We start from the raw sequence: 15,902 nt of genomic DNA on the forward strand, positions 1-15,902 counted from the left end.
ATCCCAGTCAACTTTGATCAGCTCAGTCCTCATACCTTCATAATCCCCCTTATTTAGACTAAGCACCCTAGCCTGAGTTTCAACCTGCTCCCCTTCTATTTGAATATGGAATTCGACCATATTGTGGTCACTTGTTCCCAACGAGTCCCTAACTATGACATTTTTAATTAATCCTGCTTCATTACACAGGACCAGATCCAAGATTGCCTCCCCCCCGTGTCGGTTCTGTGACATACGGTTCTAGGAACCCGTCTCTAATACATTCTATAAACTCTTCCTCTAGTCTACCCTGCCCAGTTTGGTTTGCCCAATTAATATGAAAATTGAAGTCCCCCATGATTACAGCAGTTCCCTTTTTACATGCGTCAACTATTTGCAGATTTATGTTCTGACTAACAGCGTCACAGCTATTTGGAGGTCTATAAATTACACCTACTAGTGTTTTTTTCCCCTTATTATTCTCTATCTGTACCCAAGCTGTTTCACTATCCTGATCCTTCAACGCAATATCCTTCCTCTCTATTGCCGTTATTCCCTCCCTTATTAAAAGGGCCACCCCCCCTCCCTTTCTTTCCTGTCTATCTTTCCTAATTGTCGAGTACCCCTCTATATTTAACTCCCAGTCCTGATCCCCTTGCAGCCATGTCTCCGTAATGGCCACGATATCATAACTATATATACTTAATTGCACCGTTAATTCATTTATCTTATTACGAATACTCCGTGCATTTAGATAAAGCACTTTCAGATGATTTTTACTACCCTTCCTTTCCGTTTTTGCCCCTTTTACATCTAAAGCTTTATCTTCACACATTCTGTCTCCTGTCACATTTTGACTTTCCGCTTCCCCACTGATACCCTGCTCTATTTCCTCTACCCCTGCCGTTATTACCCCCCTTGATACCTCCCCCCCGCTACTTAGTTTAAAGCCCTCTCTACTGCCCTAGTTTTTGATTTGCCAGGACCCCAGTCCCAGCACCGTTCAGGTGAAGTCCGTCCTTACAGAACAGATCCCCCCTGTCCCAGTACTGGTGCCAGTGGCCCAAGAAACCAAACCCATTATTCCCACACCAGTCTTTGAGCCACGCATTTAGCTTTTTAATTTTACGTACCCTCGCCGATTTGGCCCGTGGCTCAGGTAGCAATCCGGAGATCAGTACCCTCGAGGTTCTGCTTTTTAATTTATTCCCTAACTGCTCAAACTCCTTCAGCAGATCCTCCTTCCTCGTCCTTCCTATGTCATTGGTCCCCACATGGACCACGACCACTGGATCCTCCCCCTCCCTCTGCAAATTTCTCTCCAGCATCGCAGAGATATCCTTAACCCTAGCACCGGGTAGGCAACACAGCCTTCGGGACATGTTCTGCTGGCCGCAGAGAACCTTATCTACCCCCCGAATAATACTATCCCCTATCACTACGGCATTTCTTCTAACTCCCCCCTCTTGAATGGCCTCCTGATCCACGGTGCTGCAGCCAGGTTGCTCATCCCTCCCACAGCCCCTGATCCCGTCCTTACATTGAGTAAGAGCCTCGGTCATGCTCGTCAGGGACAAGGGCTGTGGCTCCTGCCGCATCTCCTCCTGGTTCCCCCTACCTGCCTCGCTTATGGCCACACCTTCCTTTCCTTGCTCACTGCCTACTGAATTAGTTAAACTGGTCGGTGTGACCATCCCCTGGCACAAATCATCCAGGTAATACTCCCCCTCCCTGATGTACCGCAGCGTATGAAGTTGGGTCTCCAGCTCATCAATGCGGAGCTGGAGTTCCTCTAGCCTCAAACACTTACTGCAGCTGTAGGGATCTTCTACATCAATGGTGTCGACAAATTCCCACATCTCACAGTATTGGCACATCTCCTGACCGCCCATCTTATATAAGTAATTAACTGGTCCTATTTAAGAATCCCCTACTGTATTGATACACCCCTTATTTATATAATCCTACCTCCTATAAATGGGAAAGTACTCACCCCAGCCGTAAATTACCTACTGGTTTGGCTGTCTAGTGGTAATTCCGTCCGCTCTTCCTGTCTGGTCCACTGCTCCCTTGCGGTGCGTGGCAAACCTCTTTGCCTCTCCCAGAATCCTTAGCCTCTCAAGCGTATTGCGTGGTCTCCTCTCCGAAGACTCTCGAGCCAAAGACTCACACTTTTCTCACAGGGCACTTCGCTCACTCACTGCCGCTCGCAAAGAGCTGTCCTGCTTAAATTGACTGATAAATTGCCTATTTACCAATTTACACAGCCAATTCCTCAGTTTTCAACTGGTTTCACCCCTCTCCTCACACTTGGGCTAGAGCCAATCAGTGGTATCTCTAGCTAATCTGTTGCTGCTGTTGTTCCTCCCAAATCTACAGCAGTACTGATGTCTCATGATCTTTACTATCTTACTTCAAATATTGTGTCTATCCTGTGATTTCACACCGCTGCTTCGAAGTATGCCGCACCTGCGCACTGGGCTGGGATCTTCACGTAATACCTCACCGTAACTCCTCATAAAATACAGATCAAACGTCATACTGGTAAGTACTCGTTTAATCTTACTATTCTTAAGCATAGAAAACATTTTTGTCTGAGTCTTGACTATCAAGTACCTTTACTATCCGAAACCCTTTATTTGTTCACTATCTGTAATACTCAATGAACACAATCCAAGTGTGTGCAATATATTTTTTGATTATTTAAGTTTCCATATACCCTCCAAGACCAATGCCTTCACTGAGGTCTAAAGACCAAAATTGAATACAATAATCTATGTAAGGTTTTCGAAGACTAACAACTCAAATTAACTCCCATTTCTTTGTTTCCGTGCTTCCTTGAGGTTCTATTCTCTTCGCATTTCCTTCCACTAACTATTGTGCAAGGAGGGAACAAGGAACAGAGGAGGCCAGGGTTGGGTCATGGGAGCCTACATTGATTGGACTGCAAAGGATGGAGACACTTGCTCTCATCATTACAAAACTTGCATACTCACTTTAATGTATGCCAGCCATGTGTACTTGGCAATGTTTTGTGGCTCAGAAACTCCAGATGTAGCACATACTCTGAGTGGCTGTATGCTCTTGTACATTAAACCTAAACTCGAGGCTCTGCGTGGGCGGAGGTACCAGACTGTCCTCAACTCTGCTGCTGCTGACGCGGCCGTTGCCAGTGGTGGCCAGTAGGGGGTTGGTCGGTGGGGTGGGGGGGGACCTGTGACTCTGGGTGGGTGGAGGGACCAGACTGTCCCCAACTCTGCTGCAGCTGACGGGGACGTTGCCAGGTTTTCATCCCCATGTGTCCGCTGCCAGGAGCCGCGGCCTCGCTCCACCCGGCCCCGTGACATTGGCAATGACAGTGTGGCCGCACAGGGGGAGGGTGGGCGGAGGGTGACCATGGCCGGACAACGCTGACCCCGGAGGGAGAGTGGGGGCTGTCTGAAGGACTGCGCTCCTTCAGCCACTTACACCTTGGTGCTCGGGTTTAGAGCAACGATACTAGAGCATTTGGTTCAGAGCGCTCTGTCACCCTCCACAATTATTTACAGCGCAAAAATTGACCATTTCGGCAGTTTTTAACAGGTAAGAAAGTACGTGTTTCATGTGTGAACAGTGTATGCCGGAAGCTGCCATGTCCTCCAGACAGATTGAACTGCTCCGTGCTTCACGCCCTTTGACCCGATGACCTTATGTCCAACCCCCGTATACTCGAGGAAACTCCTCCTTGTTCTGCAGTGAAGGATTCCTGGTGATATGCTGCTGGAAGATCATCAACTCAGTAAAAAAGAAAAGTGTTTGGAACTGCTTGAAACTTGTTGGTCTTCCGGTACAAGATGTCCAGAGGTGAATACTGCCACATAGCACATCATAGGGCAAGAACACGTGCTAATGTACACACTGGAGCTTGCTCTAACCAATACAGGGTTTTGTGAGTAAGGACAGCAATCGATTGTCTTGCCACCACTTTACAATGAGCGTTCGAGAAATTGTGCAACCGTCCCCTAAACATTTCAAAGTATATTGTTCAAAGAGGTCAGGAGAGTGGCGTTGGTGCTTCGTACGTAGAACGTACCAACTCTTAATAATGCTATGAATATGCAGACAACGCCTTGAATGAATGTTAAGACAGCCATATGCCGTTTCGAATATCTTGTATGAGAAAATTATATCAAAATGTCCTTGGAAGCCACAACATGTGCCAACCCCACGCCTGTTATTCAGTACTCGAGAAGGATGGGGGAAGTAAGTGATGTAGGAAGGAGGTCACGTTGCTCGTGTGGCTGGCACAACAAGGTCTGTGGCGCGTCTGCTCTGTGATCTTTGCTCTCGGTGATGCTGCGCGCGGCCGGGCGGGCCGGGAACGCGCGCCGCGAGCCTGCACGAGGCGAGGCACCAGGTGTCGCGTGGACGCGGGTCCCGGGCAACCTCCCCTCAGCTCGGCTCGGCGGCGCAGGCCGCGGCGTCGGCTTGTTCAGGTAGAGCTTCTCTGCCCCCCAGGGTGGTCGGGCTGCGAGCCAGCTGTTCACCCGCGGCCCGTGTGTGGGCGGCTGCCGCAGATGGCGGGGTTCACTTCCTAGGACGGGGGGCTCTCCCACCCACTTCTGCCCCAGAGACTGCTCACCCCTTCTCTCTTGAATATAAGGTCATAAGTGATAGGAGCAGAATTAGGCCATTCGGCCCATCAAGTTTACACCACCATTCAATCATGGCTGATCTATCTCTCCCTCCTAACCCCATTCCCTGCCTCCTCTTCATAACCACTGATACCCATACAAATCAAGAATCTATCACTGCTTCAAAAATGTCCATTGAATATTTGAGCTCGTCCACCATCGTCCTTCCATCTAGCTCTTGATCCAGCCCTAATGACCGTCTCCTTCATGTTCTGATTCCTGGTCTACTAACTATCGCCCTACTACCACTGCTCTTGGCCCACCCCTCATCCCCCAACCTAACTCCCCCCCCCCCCCCCCCCCCCCCCTTTCTGCTCACAATTGTCCTACCTGTGGAATTCTGGAATTCTCTACCTCAGAAGGCAGTGGAGGCCAATTCTCTGGATGCTTTCAAGAGAGAGAGATAGAGCTCTTAAAGATAGCGGAGTTGAGGGATATGAGGAGAAGGCAGGAACGGTTTACTGATTGTGGATGATTAGCCATGATCACTCTGGCTCGAAGGGCCGAATGGCCTACTCCTGCACCTATTGTCCACTCCAACACACATCCCCCACCACCCCATTCCCCTGCTTACAATTACCCTACCACTAGAGCCCTCATCCCACAACCTACCTCACCCTCCCCCTCCCTTCGGTTTTGGGTTGAGGAATGTTTCCAATTCCACTCCCAACCTCGCTCTGGACCAAGCCCTCATTTCTCCCCACTCCAGGCTCCAGATCTGCCCACCATTGCCCCTTCCACCCCAGCTCTGGATCCAGCCACATCACCCGCACCTCCTGAGTTCTGAGCCCAGGTCTGTCCTTCAGCGTCCTTCCACCCATCCGTGGATCCAGTCATTGTGCCCCTCTTCTCCATGTCTGTCTACATTCAAGCTGCTGTACTTGGCTCACAGCTTACCACTAATCTTACAATTTCACTAAAATGAATTCAAAGCAAATCAGAACAAATTGCCTTTCTCTGGTATTTATATCCTGGCCTTAGTTCCAAGTCTATTTGCAGCTGTAGAACACACCTCATTGGCTAGGTAGAAGCTTCATGAATAATCAGCAAGCAGAAATACAATGAAAAGACCTTTGCCAACATTTAATGATTTTAACTCATGGATGTGGATGAGCTCAGTTCCACAGCTGTTCCCTACCTTGGCAAAAATGTTTCAATTTTAAACCTTTTTTAATGCTTTGAAAGACAAACTTCCCTTTAGGAACTGCAGCCCATGGCCCATTAAATATGAACCCAAAGTTGAGGTTATAATTAGATAAGCCATGATCTTATAAAATACAGAAAGGTTGAGGGACTGCTTGGCCGACAACTTCTAAATCGTATGTATTTTTGCATAGTGCCTTTAAAGATGATGTAGATTTTTTCAGATGATTGAACCTGTCAAAGTTTGAATGCAGGAAAAGTAGAAGTTTGCAGATTAAGATATCACAAACAGCAATTTGATACTGTCATAATGTTTTCATTATCTTGGTTAGGTATTACATTAGGAGTAACTCTTCTGCTGTTTGAAATTGTGCAATGGTTTATTTTGTATCTGAAAGGACATTTATATCAGAAATGGGATTTGGTTTAACAACTCCATCATGATCAACTCAGACACTGGCCTAAGGACCTTTTCCTGTGCTATATTACAGGTATTCTGTATTCTATCCCATTTGAAAAAGCTCACTTCCAACAATACTGTACTCCTCCATACTGCACTGAAATGTTAACCAAGATTTGGATGTTCATGGTGCAGGGACATGAACCCATTGCTCACAAGTTTTTGAGACAAGGCTTTCAGCTGAGCCACAGCCAAACCAGCAATATACATGTCAAATCAGGCATAACCCTGAATGTTTGTAATCTCCTTGTTTCCCATTCTTGCTGGTTGCTGCTACCTCTCTCTCTCTCTCTCTCTCTCTTTTTTTTTTTCATGGCTTACATGCCAACCTCAAGTAAAACAGACTTTTCAACCTTTTAGTGAGGTTGAAAAAGGCTGTGCTTAGTGGGGTTAGTGCTGCTCTTTGCATTCTACTTTGGATTGTTTCATGAAAATCATATCCAGGTTCATTGGTATCATTTAAAAATAAATTGGATAGGCATATGGATGAGAAGGGAATGGAGGGTTATGGTATGAGTGCAGGCAGGTGGGACTAAGGGGAAAAAAAAAAAAAATTGTTCGGCATGGACTTGTAGGGCCGAGATGGCCTGTTTCCGTGCTGTAATCGTTATATGGTTATATGGTTATATCCACTGTTTTAAACAAAAATGCATGGCGTGAAGCATTTCTCAAACCTCTAGGAGATAGTGCTGGAGGATACTGGATATGATTTTTATCCAGAGCAGACACCAGGGAGACCTCTAGAAGATCAAGACCTCAAACCAAGCTTAGATGTCAATTGTCTACTGGACAGCAGTGATTTCTGTCCTGTTTTCTCTTAAGATTTGAACTGTGTCCAGCAATCATGTCAAGGCACTGGAGGGATACCATAATAGCTGTTTCCACAAAATACTCCCAACTGAACTTCCAAACTATCCCTTGGACCACAAATTCTAATTGATTGAGACACCAAGCACAGAACATTGTTTTCCTGTTGTATAGGCTGCTTTGAGCCCAAGTCTGAGAAGTCAAGATAAAGCTATGTGGATCAATCAGAGATAATGATTGTGTAGAGGCCACAGGTTAATCGAGAATAATCAGCAGGTTGAAATGTGTCTGCCTAACCTGATTAAATGCCTAGAGGAGGCAACAAGTGTCAATGATGGTAGTGATGCAGTGTATGTAAATCTTTGCCAGGAATTAATGTCTGACACGGAGTACAGTTAGGAATGTAAAAGCCCAAGGGATCAAAATTGAAATGACCTGTTATAATAAAAATTGGCTCGGCAGAAAACAAAGGTCAACAATAGTTGTTGTGATGGGAGGTATTCAACAGGGCTCAAAAAGACTCTCTTGAAGGAGCCACATGTTTGATGATACCAAAGTTGGTATTGTGGATGATAGTGCATAATAACAGTTCTAAACTGTAGGAAGATATAATCCCAATAGATCTTATAATTACATAAAGTGAAAAAGGGTAACCAGAGAGAGTGGGACCCCTCAGGAATCAAAGTGGTCAATTTTACTTGGAGCCACAGAAGATGGACAAGGTTCTCAATTAGTATTTCTCTTACAGTGAAGAAAGACATTGGAAAAAGATGCCGGGTTGACCATGACTATATGAACTTGCATTATTTATTTATAGCGAAGGATGATAGTGACAAGAGGTCCCTCGTTTTCTGTGGGCATGTGAGGAGGCATTGGCAATCTTGGGCTTATCCCTGTTGCTCAGTGTTGGCCTCAGAGGTGCTGCTAGCTGTCTTGGACTTGTCCCAGCTACTCATTCTTTCCTCGTGAGGAGATTCTGTGGTTTTGGGCATGTCCCGGCTGCTCAGTCTTGACGTCATAGATGGTACCAGTAGTCTTGGGCAAGTCCCAGCTGTGCAATCTTGCCTTGGCAGGAGATTTTGGCAGTCTTGGTCTAGTCCTGGAGGCTCAGTCTTGGCATCAAAGAGGGGAACCAGTCAGCCTGGGTTTGTCCTAGTGGCTCACTCTTTGTACTCCATGTGGTGGTACAATCCCTCATCGTCTGTGGGCGGGTGAGGGAGTGCTGGCGGTCTCAGGCTTGTCCTTGCAGGTCAGCGTCTTCTGTACTATGTATCTTCATTATCACTCTCTCTATTGTACTTGGGTTTGGCTTAATAGTATTTATATACAGTAAACCCTCGTTATAACAGATCATAGGGGGGGAATGGTGTCCATTATAGCCGATTGTCTGTACAACTGTGTAAGGTATTATCATTGTATGTAGTTGAAAAAAATAAATGCAGTTGATAGTTAAAAGACAAAAGAGACACAAAGTGCTAGAGTAACTCAGCGTGTCAGGCAGCATCACTGGAGAACATGAATAGGTGATGTTTAATGTCAGGACCCTTCTTCAGACTGATTCAGTCTGTTGAGTTACTCCAGCACTTTATGTCAAACCAGCTGCCGATACCACTGGTCTTTACCAGCGAGCCCTTCTTTATCGGTTGATGTGGCTGTTGTTGCAGCTCACGTTGTAGCCCCTGACCGGCAGCGCTTTCTTCAGGTCACTGCCAAAGACAAGAAGCACTCGGTCACCTTGGGGCTCGCTCCCCTCTGACATACCATCACTCCCAACGTGGAGCATGTCGGACTCTGGGGAGAAGGAGGAGTAGGAGGTGGTGGAGGGGGGGGGGCAGTGGCTGAGTGGACAGAGCGAAGGAAGAAGGAGGAGGAGGCAGCAGTACAACAGCGGAGAGGCTGACTGGAGAAAGTGACAGGAGGAGGAAGCTGCGGCAACCGAGCAGGGAACAGATCCATATCCATAATTCATTATAAAGTGGTCCATTAAAAAGAGGTTTACTGTATTGTATAATCTGACTTTGATTGAATAGCATACAAAACAAAGCTTTTCACAGTATCTTGGTACATGTGACAATAATAAACCTAAACCTGCCATGCAATATTGTGTCTTCCATCACCATCAAAATCCTTGGTGTCACATCAGAAGCAGTATATCCGGCAGTATATCCTCACCCCATAGAAACATAGAAAATAGGTGCAGGAGTAGGCCATTCGGGCCTTCGAGCCTGCACCGCCATTCAATATGATCATGGCTGATCATCCAAATCAATATCGCATACCTGCCTTCTCTCCATACCCCCTGATCCCTTTAGCCACAAGGGCCACATCTAACTCCCTCTTAAATCTAGCCAATGAACTGGCCTCAACTACCTTCTGTTGCAGAGAATTCCACAGATTCACCACTCTCTGTGTAAAAAATGATTTCCTCATCTCGGTCCTAAAAGACTTCCCTCTTATCCTTAAACTGTGACCCCTTGTTCTAGACTTCCCCAACATCGGGAATAATCTTCCTGCATCTAGCCTATCTAACCCCATGACACTTTCCACAAAGCACATTAGGTCTGTGTGGAGTTTTTCACATTCTCCCAGTGACCTTATGGACTTGCAGACCTCGGCAAATCAATGCTCCTAAATGTTCTGCCATTTACTGCATAATTTGCTGTTGCATTTGACATCCCAAAAAGCATCCCTTACACTTATCTATCATTTCTCTAAATTTCCAATATGGTTGGTATCATCTTCTTCATTCCTAATTTGAAAGTCAGGTGCTACACTGTTCCTTCTCAGTCCTAGTTGTCATGGCCTCAAAGCAGGTGCTACGGTGTTAATATTTTGCTTTTGGTCATTAATATCATTTGTTAATAGTTCTGCAACAAAAAAATTGAATTAGTGATAATTTTTCTGAAGATGTTGTATCTCTGGTAACTGATTTGATAATTTCCCTCTCAAATTGCAATAAAATGGAAGGTTTAGGTCACTCTGCCCTTTGTGATAGAGGTATAGCAGTTTATAGTGTCAGTATCAGCCAAGAGACAACTTCTCTACTGCAACTTAAGGTCAATTAAGTTGTTACATGTTTTCAGGCAGTATAATTTTCAGGCAAAATTACACATGGTTATTTGATGTTTTTCCCCTTAGTGTGTTCAGGTCTGGCTCAATCTGCCTCAGCGGTGAGAGGAGAAAATGGACTTCAGTAATGTAGCTCTGTTTATCTTATTCCTCAGGTGCATCATAACAACATTGGTAAGAGATGATGAGATATAACATTATTTGTTTATACCTAATTTATTTGCGTTTCATGTAACTCAGATTTCTTTTCGTGCAGGTGAACTATGTGAATTCAACAAGTCAAGGTTTGTGTTTTATGTAAAGTCTTGCATATGCATTATCAAATTTTAAAGCAGATCTAATAAAATATTATAATAATTTAAAAGAGAAGGTAATTCATAACTGGTACAATTAATTAGCGGGTGAGGCAGCATCGATGGAGCTAAGGAAATAGGCAACTTTTCGGGTCAAAACCCTTCTTCAGGTCTGAGTTACACCAGCATGTTTTGTCTACCTGGTGAATGATAGATATATTAACTGTTTTTGAAATTGTAACTATGGAGATAAATGGGTTGGGAGGGTATTTGTCGATGGCTGCTATTTTATAAAGTTTATATCAATGTGCTCCATGATGGCATCAAATGCAATGTATCCAGATTTACCATCAATACCAAGTAGATAAAACCAGTTCAGAAACTGCAAAGATGCTTAGTAGGTTAATTAAGGGACCAAGTATGTGGCAGATGGAACAGAATATGAAACAAGAGACTATGGGCATCTGCAACTTTCTGTACCTTGATCGATGATAGCAACCAAAACCACAGGTTTCTCTCAAGGGATTCCTTTGAGTACCACAATGACACTATTAACAACACTGCTGAATAATAATATGATTCTATCCAGCCATTGTGATGAAGAAAATTGGTTTATTACATAATTAATAACAAGAAAAATTTTGCATTATTCAAATAAACACCATTCTCACATCCCTGCTCTGTTCCCGCCATATGTGTCTTCAATTGCCATTGAGACCACTCAGCCACAACTTCAGTTTAAAGACAAAGTCTGATCAATCAATCCAGGAAATTGATTTAAAATGGGAGAGAGGCAAAGGATCTTTTCAACTCAAAGTGAAGAAAGATTCTAAGGGGAGAATGAGGTGACCTTGGCTGACAAAGAAAGTCAAGGACAGCCTAAACCTAAAAAAGACGACATATAATATTGTAAAGATTAGCGGAAAGCTAGAAGATTGGCAAGCTTTTACAACAGAAGCTAACTTAAAAGGAGAAAAGATGAAATATGAGGGTAAGTTAGCAAATAATATAAAAAAGATAGCAAAAGTTTCTTCAAATATATAAAGAAAAAAAGGGAGGCAAAATTGGACATTGGACTGCTGTAAAATGACACTGGAGAAGTAGTAATGGGGAATAAAGAAATGGCAGATTAATTGAATATCTTTAGTGCATTAGTCTTCATAGTGGAAGACACCAGCAACGTACCTGAAATTCAAGAGAGGGGGCAGAGGTTAGTGGAGTTGGTATTACTAAGGTGAAGGTGCTTGAGAAGCTGAAAGGTCTGAAGGTAGCTACGTCACCTGGACCAGGTGGACTACACCCCAGGGTTCTGAAAGGTAGCTGCAGAGATTGTGGAGGCATTAATAGTCACCTTGCAAGAATCACGAGAGTCAGGAGAGCTCACAGAGAACTGGAAAATTGCAAATGTTATTCCACTGTTCAAGAAGGGAGCAAAGCAAAAGAGGGGAATCTATAGGCCGGTTAGCCTGACTTCTGTGATTGATAAGATTTTAGAGTCCACTATTGAGAAAATTTTGGGATACTTCGAAGCATATGATAAAATAGGCTGGTCAACAATGTTTTGTTAAGGGGACATCTTGCCTGACGGATCTATTGGAATTCTTTGAGAAAGTAACAATCAGGAAATAAATGTAAATGGATGTTGTTTACTTGGATTTGCAGAAGGTGTGGCACGTGAGGCTGCTAAAACAAGATAGGAGCCCTTGGTACTAGAGACAAGGTGCTAGCATGAATAGAAGATTGGCTTACTGGCAAAGAGTGGGAGACTTTTACTGATTGGTGGCTGGTAACTAGTGGTGTTCGATAGGGGTGATTGTTGGGTCCGCTACTTTTCACATTATATGTTAATGATCTGGATGATAGATGATATAACAGACTACTGACTGACATCTACTACAAACCCACTGACTCCCATGACTATCTGGACTACACTTCTTCCCACCCTGCTTCCTGTAAGGACTCTATCCCCTACGCCCAATTCCTCCATCTACGCTGCATCCGCACCCAGGATGAGGTGTTCCAAACCAGGGCATCAGAGATGTCCTCATTATTTATGGGGGGTTCCCCTCTTCAACTATAGATGAGGCTCTCACCAGGGTCTCCTCTATATCCCATAGCTCCGCTCTCACTCCCCATCCCCCCCGCTCGTAACAAAGACAGAGTCCCCCTTGTCCTCACCTTCCACCCTACCAGCCGTCACATACAACAGATAATCCTCTGACATTTTCACCACCTCCAAGGGGATCCCATCACTGTCCACATCTTCCCATCTCCTCTCATTTCGGCTTTCCGCAGACCGCTCCCCGTAACTCCTTGGTCAATTCGTCCCTTCCCACCCAAACCACCCCGATACTTTCCCTTGCAACTGCAGGAAATGCTACACTTGTCGCTTTACCTCCCCCCCTCGACTCCATCCAAGTACCCAAGCAGTCTTTCCAGGTGAGGCAGAGGTTCACCTGCACCTCCTCCAATCTCATCTATTGCATCTGCTGTTCTAGGTGTCAACTGCTCTACATCGGTGAGACCAAGTGCAGGCTTGGCGATCGCTTCGTCCAACACCTCCATTCAGTTCGCATTAACCAACCTGATCTCCCGGTGGCTCAGCACTTCAACTCCCCCTCCATTTCCAAATCCGACACTTTTATCCTGGGCCTCCTCCATGGCCAGAATGAGTCCCACCGCAAATTGGAGGAGCAGCACCTTATATTTTGCTTGGGTAGTTTACACCCCAGCGATTTGAACATTGACGTCTCCAATTTCAGGTAGTCCTTGCTTTCTCCCTCCTTCCCCTCCCCTTCCCAGCTTTACCACAGCCTACTGTCTCTGCCTCTTACTTTCTTCTTCCCATCCACCCCCACATCAATCCGAAGGAGGGTCTCAACCCAAAAGGTCACCTACTCCTTCACTCGATAGATGCTGCCTCACCCGCTGAGTTTCTCCAGCATTGTCTACCTTGGATGATAGAATTGATGGCTTTGTTCGTATGCCATAGGAGCAGAATTAGGTCATTCGGCCCATTGAGTCTACTCTGCCATTCAATCATGGCAGATCTATCTATCCCTCTTAACCACATTCTACTGCCTTTACTCTATAACCCTTGATACCATTACTAATCATGACTGTCAATCTCTGCCTTAAGAATACCGAATGACTTGGCCTCCACAGCCATTTGTGGCAATGAATTCCACAAATTCACCTCCCTTTGACTAAAGAAATTCCTCCGCATCTTTCTAAAAGTATGTCTTTTTATTCTGAGGCTATGCCATCTGGTCCTAGACTATCCCACTAGTGTAAACATCCTCTCCGCATCTACGCTATCAAGGCCATTCAGTATTCGGTAAATTCCAATGAGGTCTTCCCTCATCCTAAATTACAGCGGGTATAGGCCCAGTCCTGTCATCAAACTCATCAAAAGTTAACCAAATTATCACCGCGATAATTCCCATAAACCTCCTTAGGACCCACTCCAACGCTAGCGCATGCTTCCTCAAGTATGGGGCTTAAAACTTCTCACAATACTCCCAAGTGCAGTTTGACCAGTGCCTTAAAAAATCATTACATCCCTGTTTTTATATTCTAGTCCTCTTGAAATAAATGCAACATTGCATTTGCCTTTGTTAATACATTTAACTTTCAAATTAACTTTCTGGGAATTCTGCACCAGCACTTCCAAGTCCCTTTACACCTCCAATCTCTGAATCCTCATTTAGAAAATAGTCTACGCTTTTAATCCTACTACCAAATTGCGTGATGGCACATTTTGCTATGCTGTATTCCATCTGCCGCTTCTTTTCCCACTCTCCGAACCTGTCAAGTTCAAGTTACATTTATTATCACATGCACCAATTGGTACAGTGAGATTTAAATTACCATGCAGCCATACGAATAAAAAGAACCCAATACACGATAGAATTTAACATGAACATCCCCACACAGCAGAATCAGAGTTTCCCCACTGTGAGGGAAGGCAATAAAGTTCAGTCATCTTCCTCTTTGTTCACCTGTGGTCGGGGCCTTTGAGCCCTCCGCAGTCGCCGCTACGGGCGGCCCGGTGTTTCAGGCCCTCTTGCCCGGATGATCGGAGCTCCGGCATTGTAACGGAAAACATTCACAGCAGCTTGGAGTTTCAGAATCGGCCACTTCCTACCGGAGACTGCGGCTCTCGAAGTCCACAGGCCGAGCTGGAAATTGGATAGGTATATGGACGCGAAAGGAATGGTCTGAGTGCAGGTAGATGGGACTAGGTGAGAGTAAGTGTTTGGCACAGACTAGAAGGGCTGAGATGGCCTGTTTCCGTGCTGTAATTGTTATATGGTTATATGGAGATGTGAGGGGCAAGTTTTTTTATGCGGAGAGTGGTAGGTGCCTGGAAGGCGTTGTTTTGGAGGCAATACAATACTGACATGTAAGAGGCTTTTAGATAGGTACATGGAAGTGCAAGTATTAGAGGATTATGGATCATGTGCAGGCAGATGCGATCAGTTTAACTTGGCGTCATGTTCGGCACAAACATTATGGGCAAATATTTTTTTTTAATTGTATTTAGTGCCTAACAAATTGAGTAATTCAATTTCAAGTAAATAATGCTTTATTTGAGAAAATATAGATTTCACATACATATATTTAGTTTAGTGTAGAAATCCAGCATGGAAATAGGCTCTTCGGCCCACTGAGTTCACACTGACCATAAATTACCCAATAACATTGGTTCTATGTTATCCCACATTCACTCCTTACATAGTCAGGGCAACGTACAAAGGCCAATTAACTTATACTCTGCATGTCTTTGAGATGTGGGAGGAAACCAGAACATCTGGAGGAAACCCAAGTAGTCACAGGGAGAACATGCAAACTCCACACAGACAGGTCCCAAGGTTAGGATCAAACCGGGGCCACTGGTACTGTGAGGCAGCACTCTCCTGAGCTGCATATGGAGGAACTGAATCTGGTATTTGCTAGTTTATTACTGGAGAATAGGTAAGAGTCAAATTTGCAGGAAAGGTCCAGCAGTGCCTCTTGTCCAGATCAGTTCAAAGGACAGGTTGTATTCTGCAGAACCACTCGTTAATCTGAAACTTATTATCATCCCATACTACCTGACATTTCAGCTATTGGCAGTTGTCAAGCAGGGGATCTTCTTGTTTAGTACATTCTTCAACACCATGTACAAAGAGAATGATACAAAAAATATTTGGATATAGAATCCATATCAGGGTGATCAGATAGCTTACTGAAAATGAACTCAACTCTCACACAGTAAATAATTTTCTAGTTTGCCAGTCTTAATTCTTTAAATTTTCAGTCCTGTTTGCAGAGTCTGGACAAAAGAAATGTGAATTATGATTGTAAGGAGTCCTTGCCTCTACATTCACTGGCCTTGTAAGGAAATGTAATGTAGGTACCTGTATTGCTAAAAATGACTTTTTAGAATGAGTATGGAATCCCAAAATATTGTTGTTCAGTGAATCAGTTGGCTAC

At 44.6% G+C, this 15,902-nt stretch overlaps 1 protein-coding gene across 1 annotated transcript in view; it reads left to right on the top strand.

The window, feature by feature from the left end:
• The first annotated feature begins 4,282 nt into the window (after nucleotides 1–4,282).
• The window catches only part of LOC129705892 (astacin-like metalloendopeptidase), a 99,990-nt gene continuing 88,370 nt past the window's right edge, over nucleotides 4,283–15,902 (top strand). The window contains exons 1-3 of the mRNA XM_055649786.1: nucleotides 4,283–4,454; nucleotides 10,287–10,305; nucleotides 10,388–10,415. Coding sequence (XP_055505761.1) covers nucleotides 4,312–4,454; nucleotides 10,287–10,305; nucleotides 10,388–10,415 — 190 coding nt within the window. The 5' untranslated portion in view covers nucleotides 4,283–4,311. The remainder of the gene's footprint in view (nucleotides 4,455–10,286; nucleotides 10,306–10,387; nucleotides 10,416–15,902) is intronic.

This window comes from Leucoraja erinacea, chromosome 18, assembly GCF_028641065.1.
Source record: "Leucoraja erinacea ecotype New England chromosome 18, Leri_hhj_1, whole genome shotgun sequence".
NCBI lineage: Eukaryota > Metazoa > Chordata > Chondrichthyes > Rajiformes > Rajidae > Leucoraja > Leucoraja erinaceus.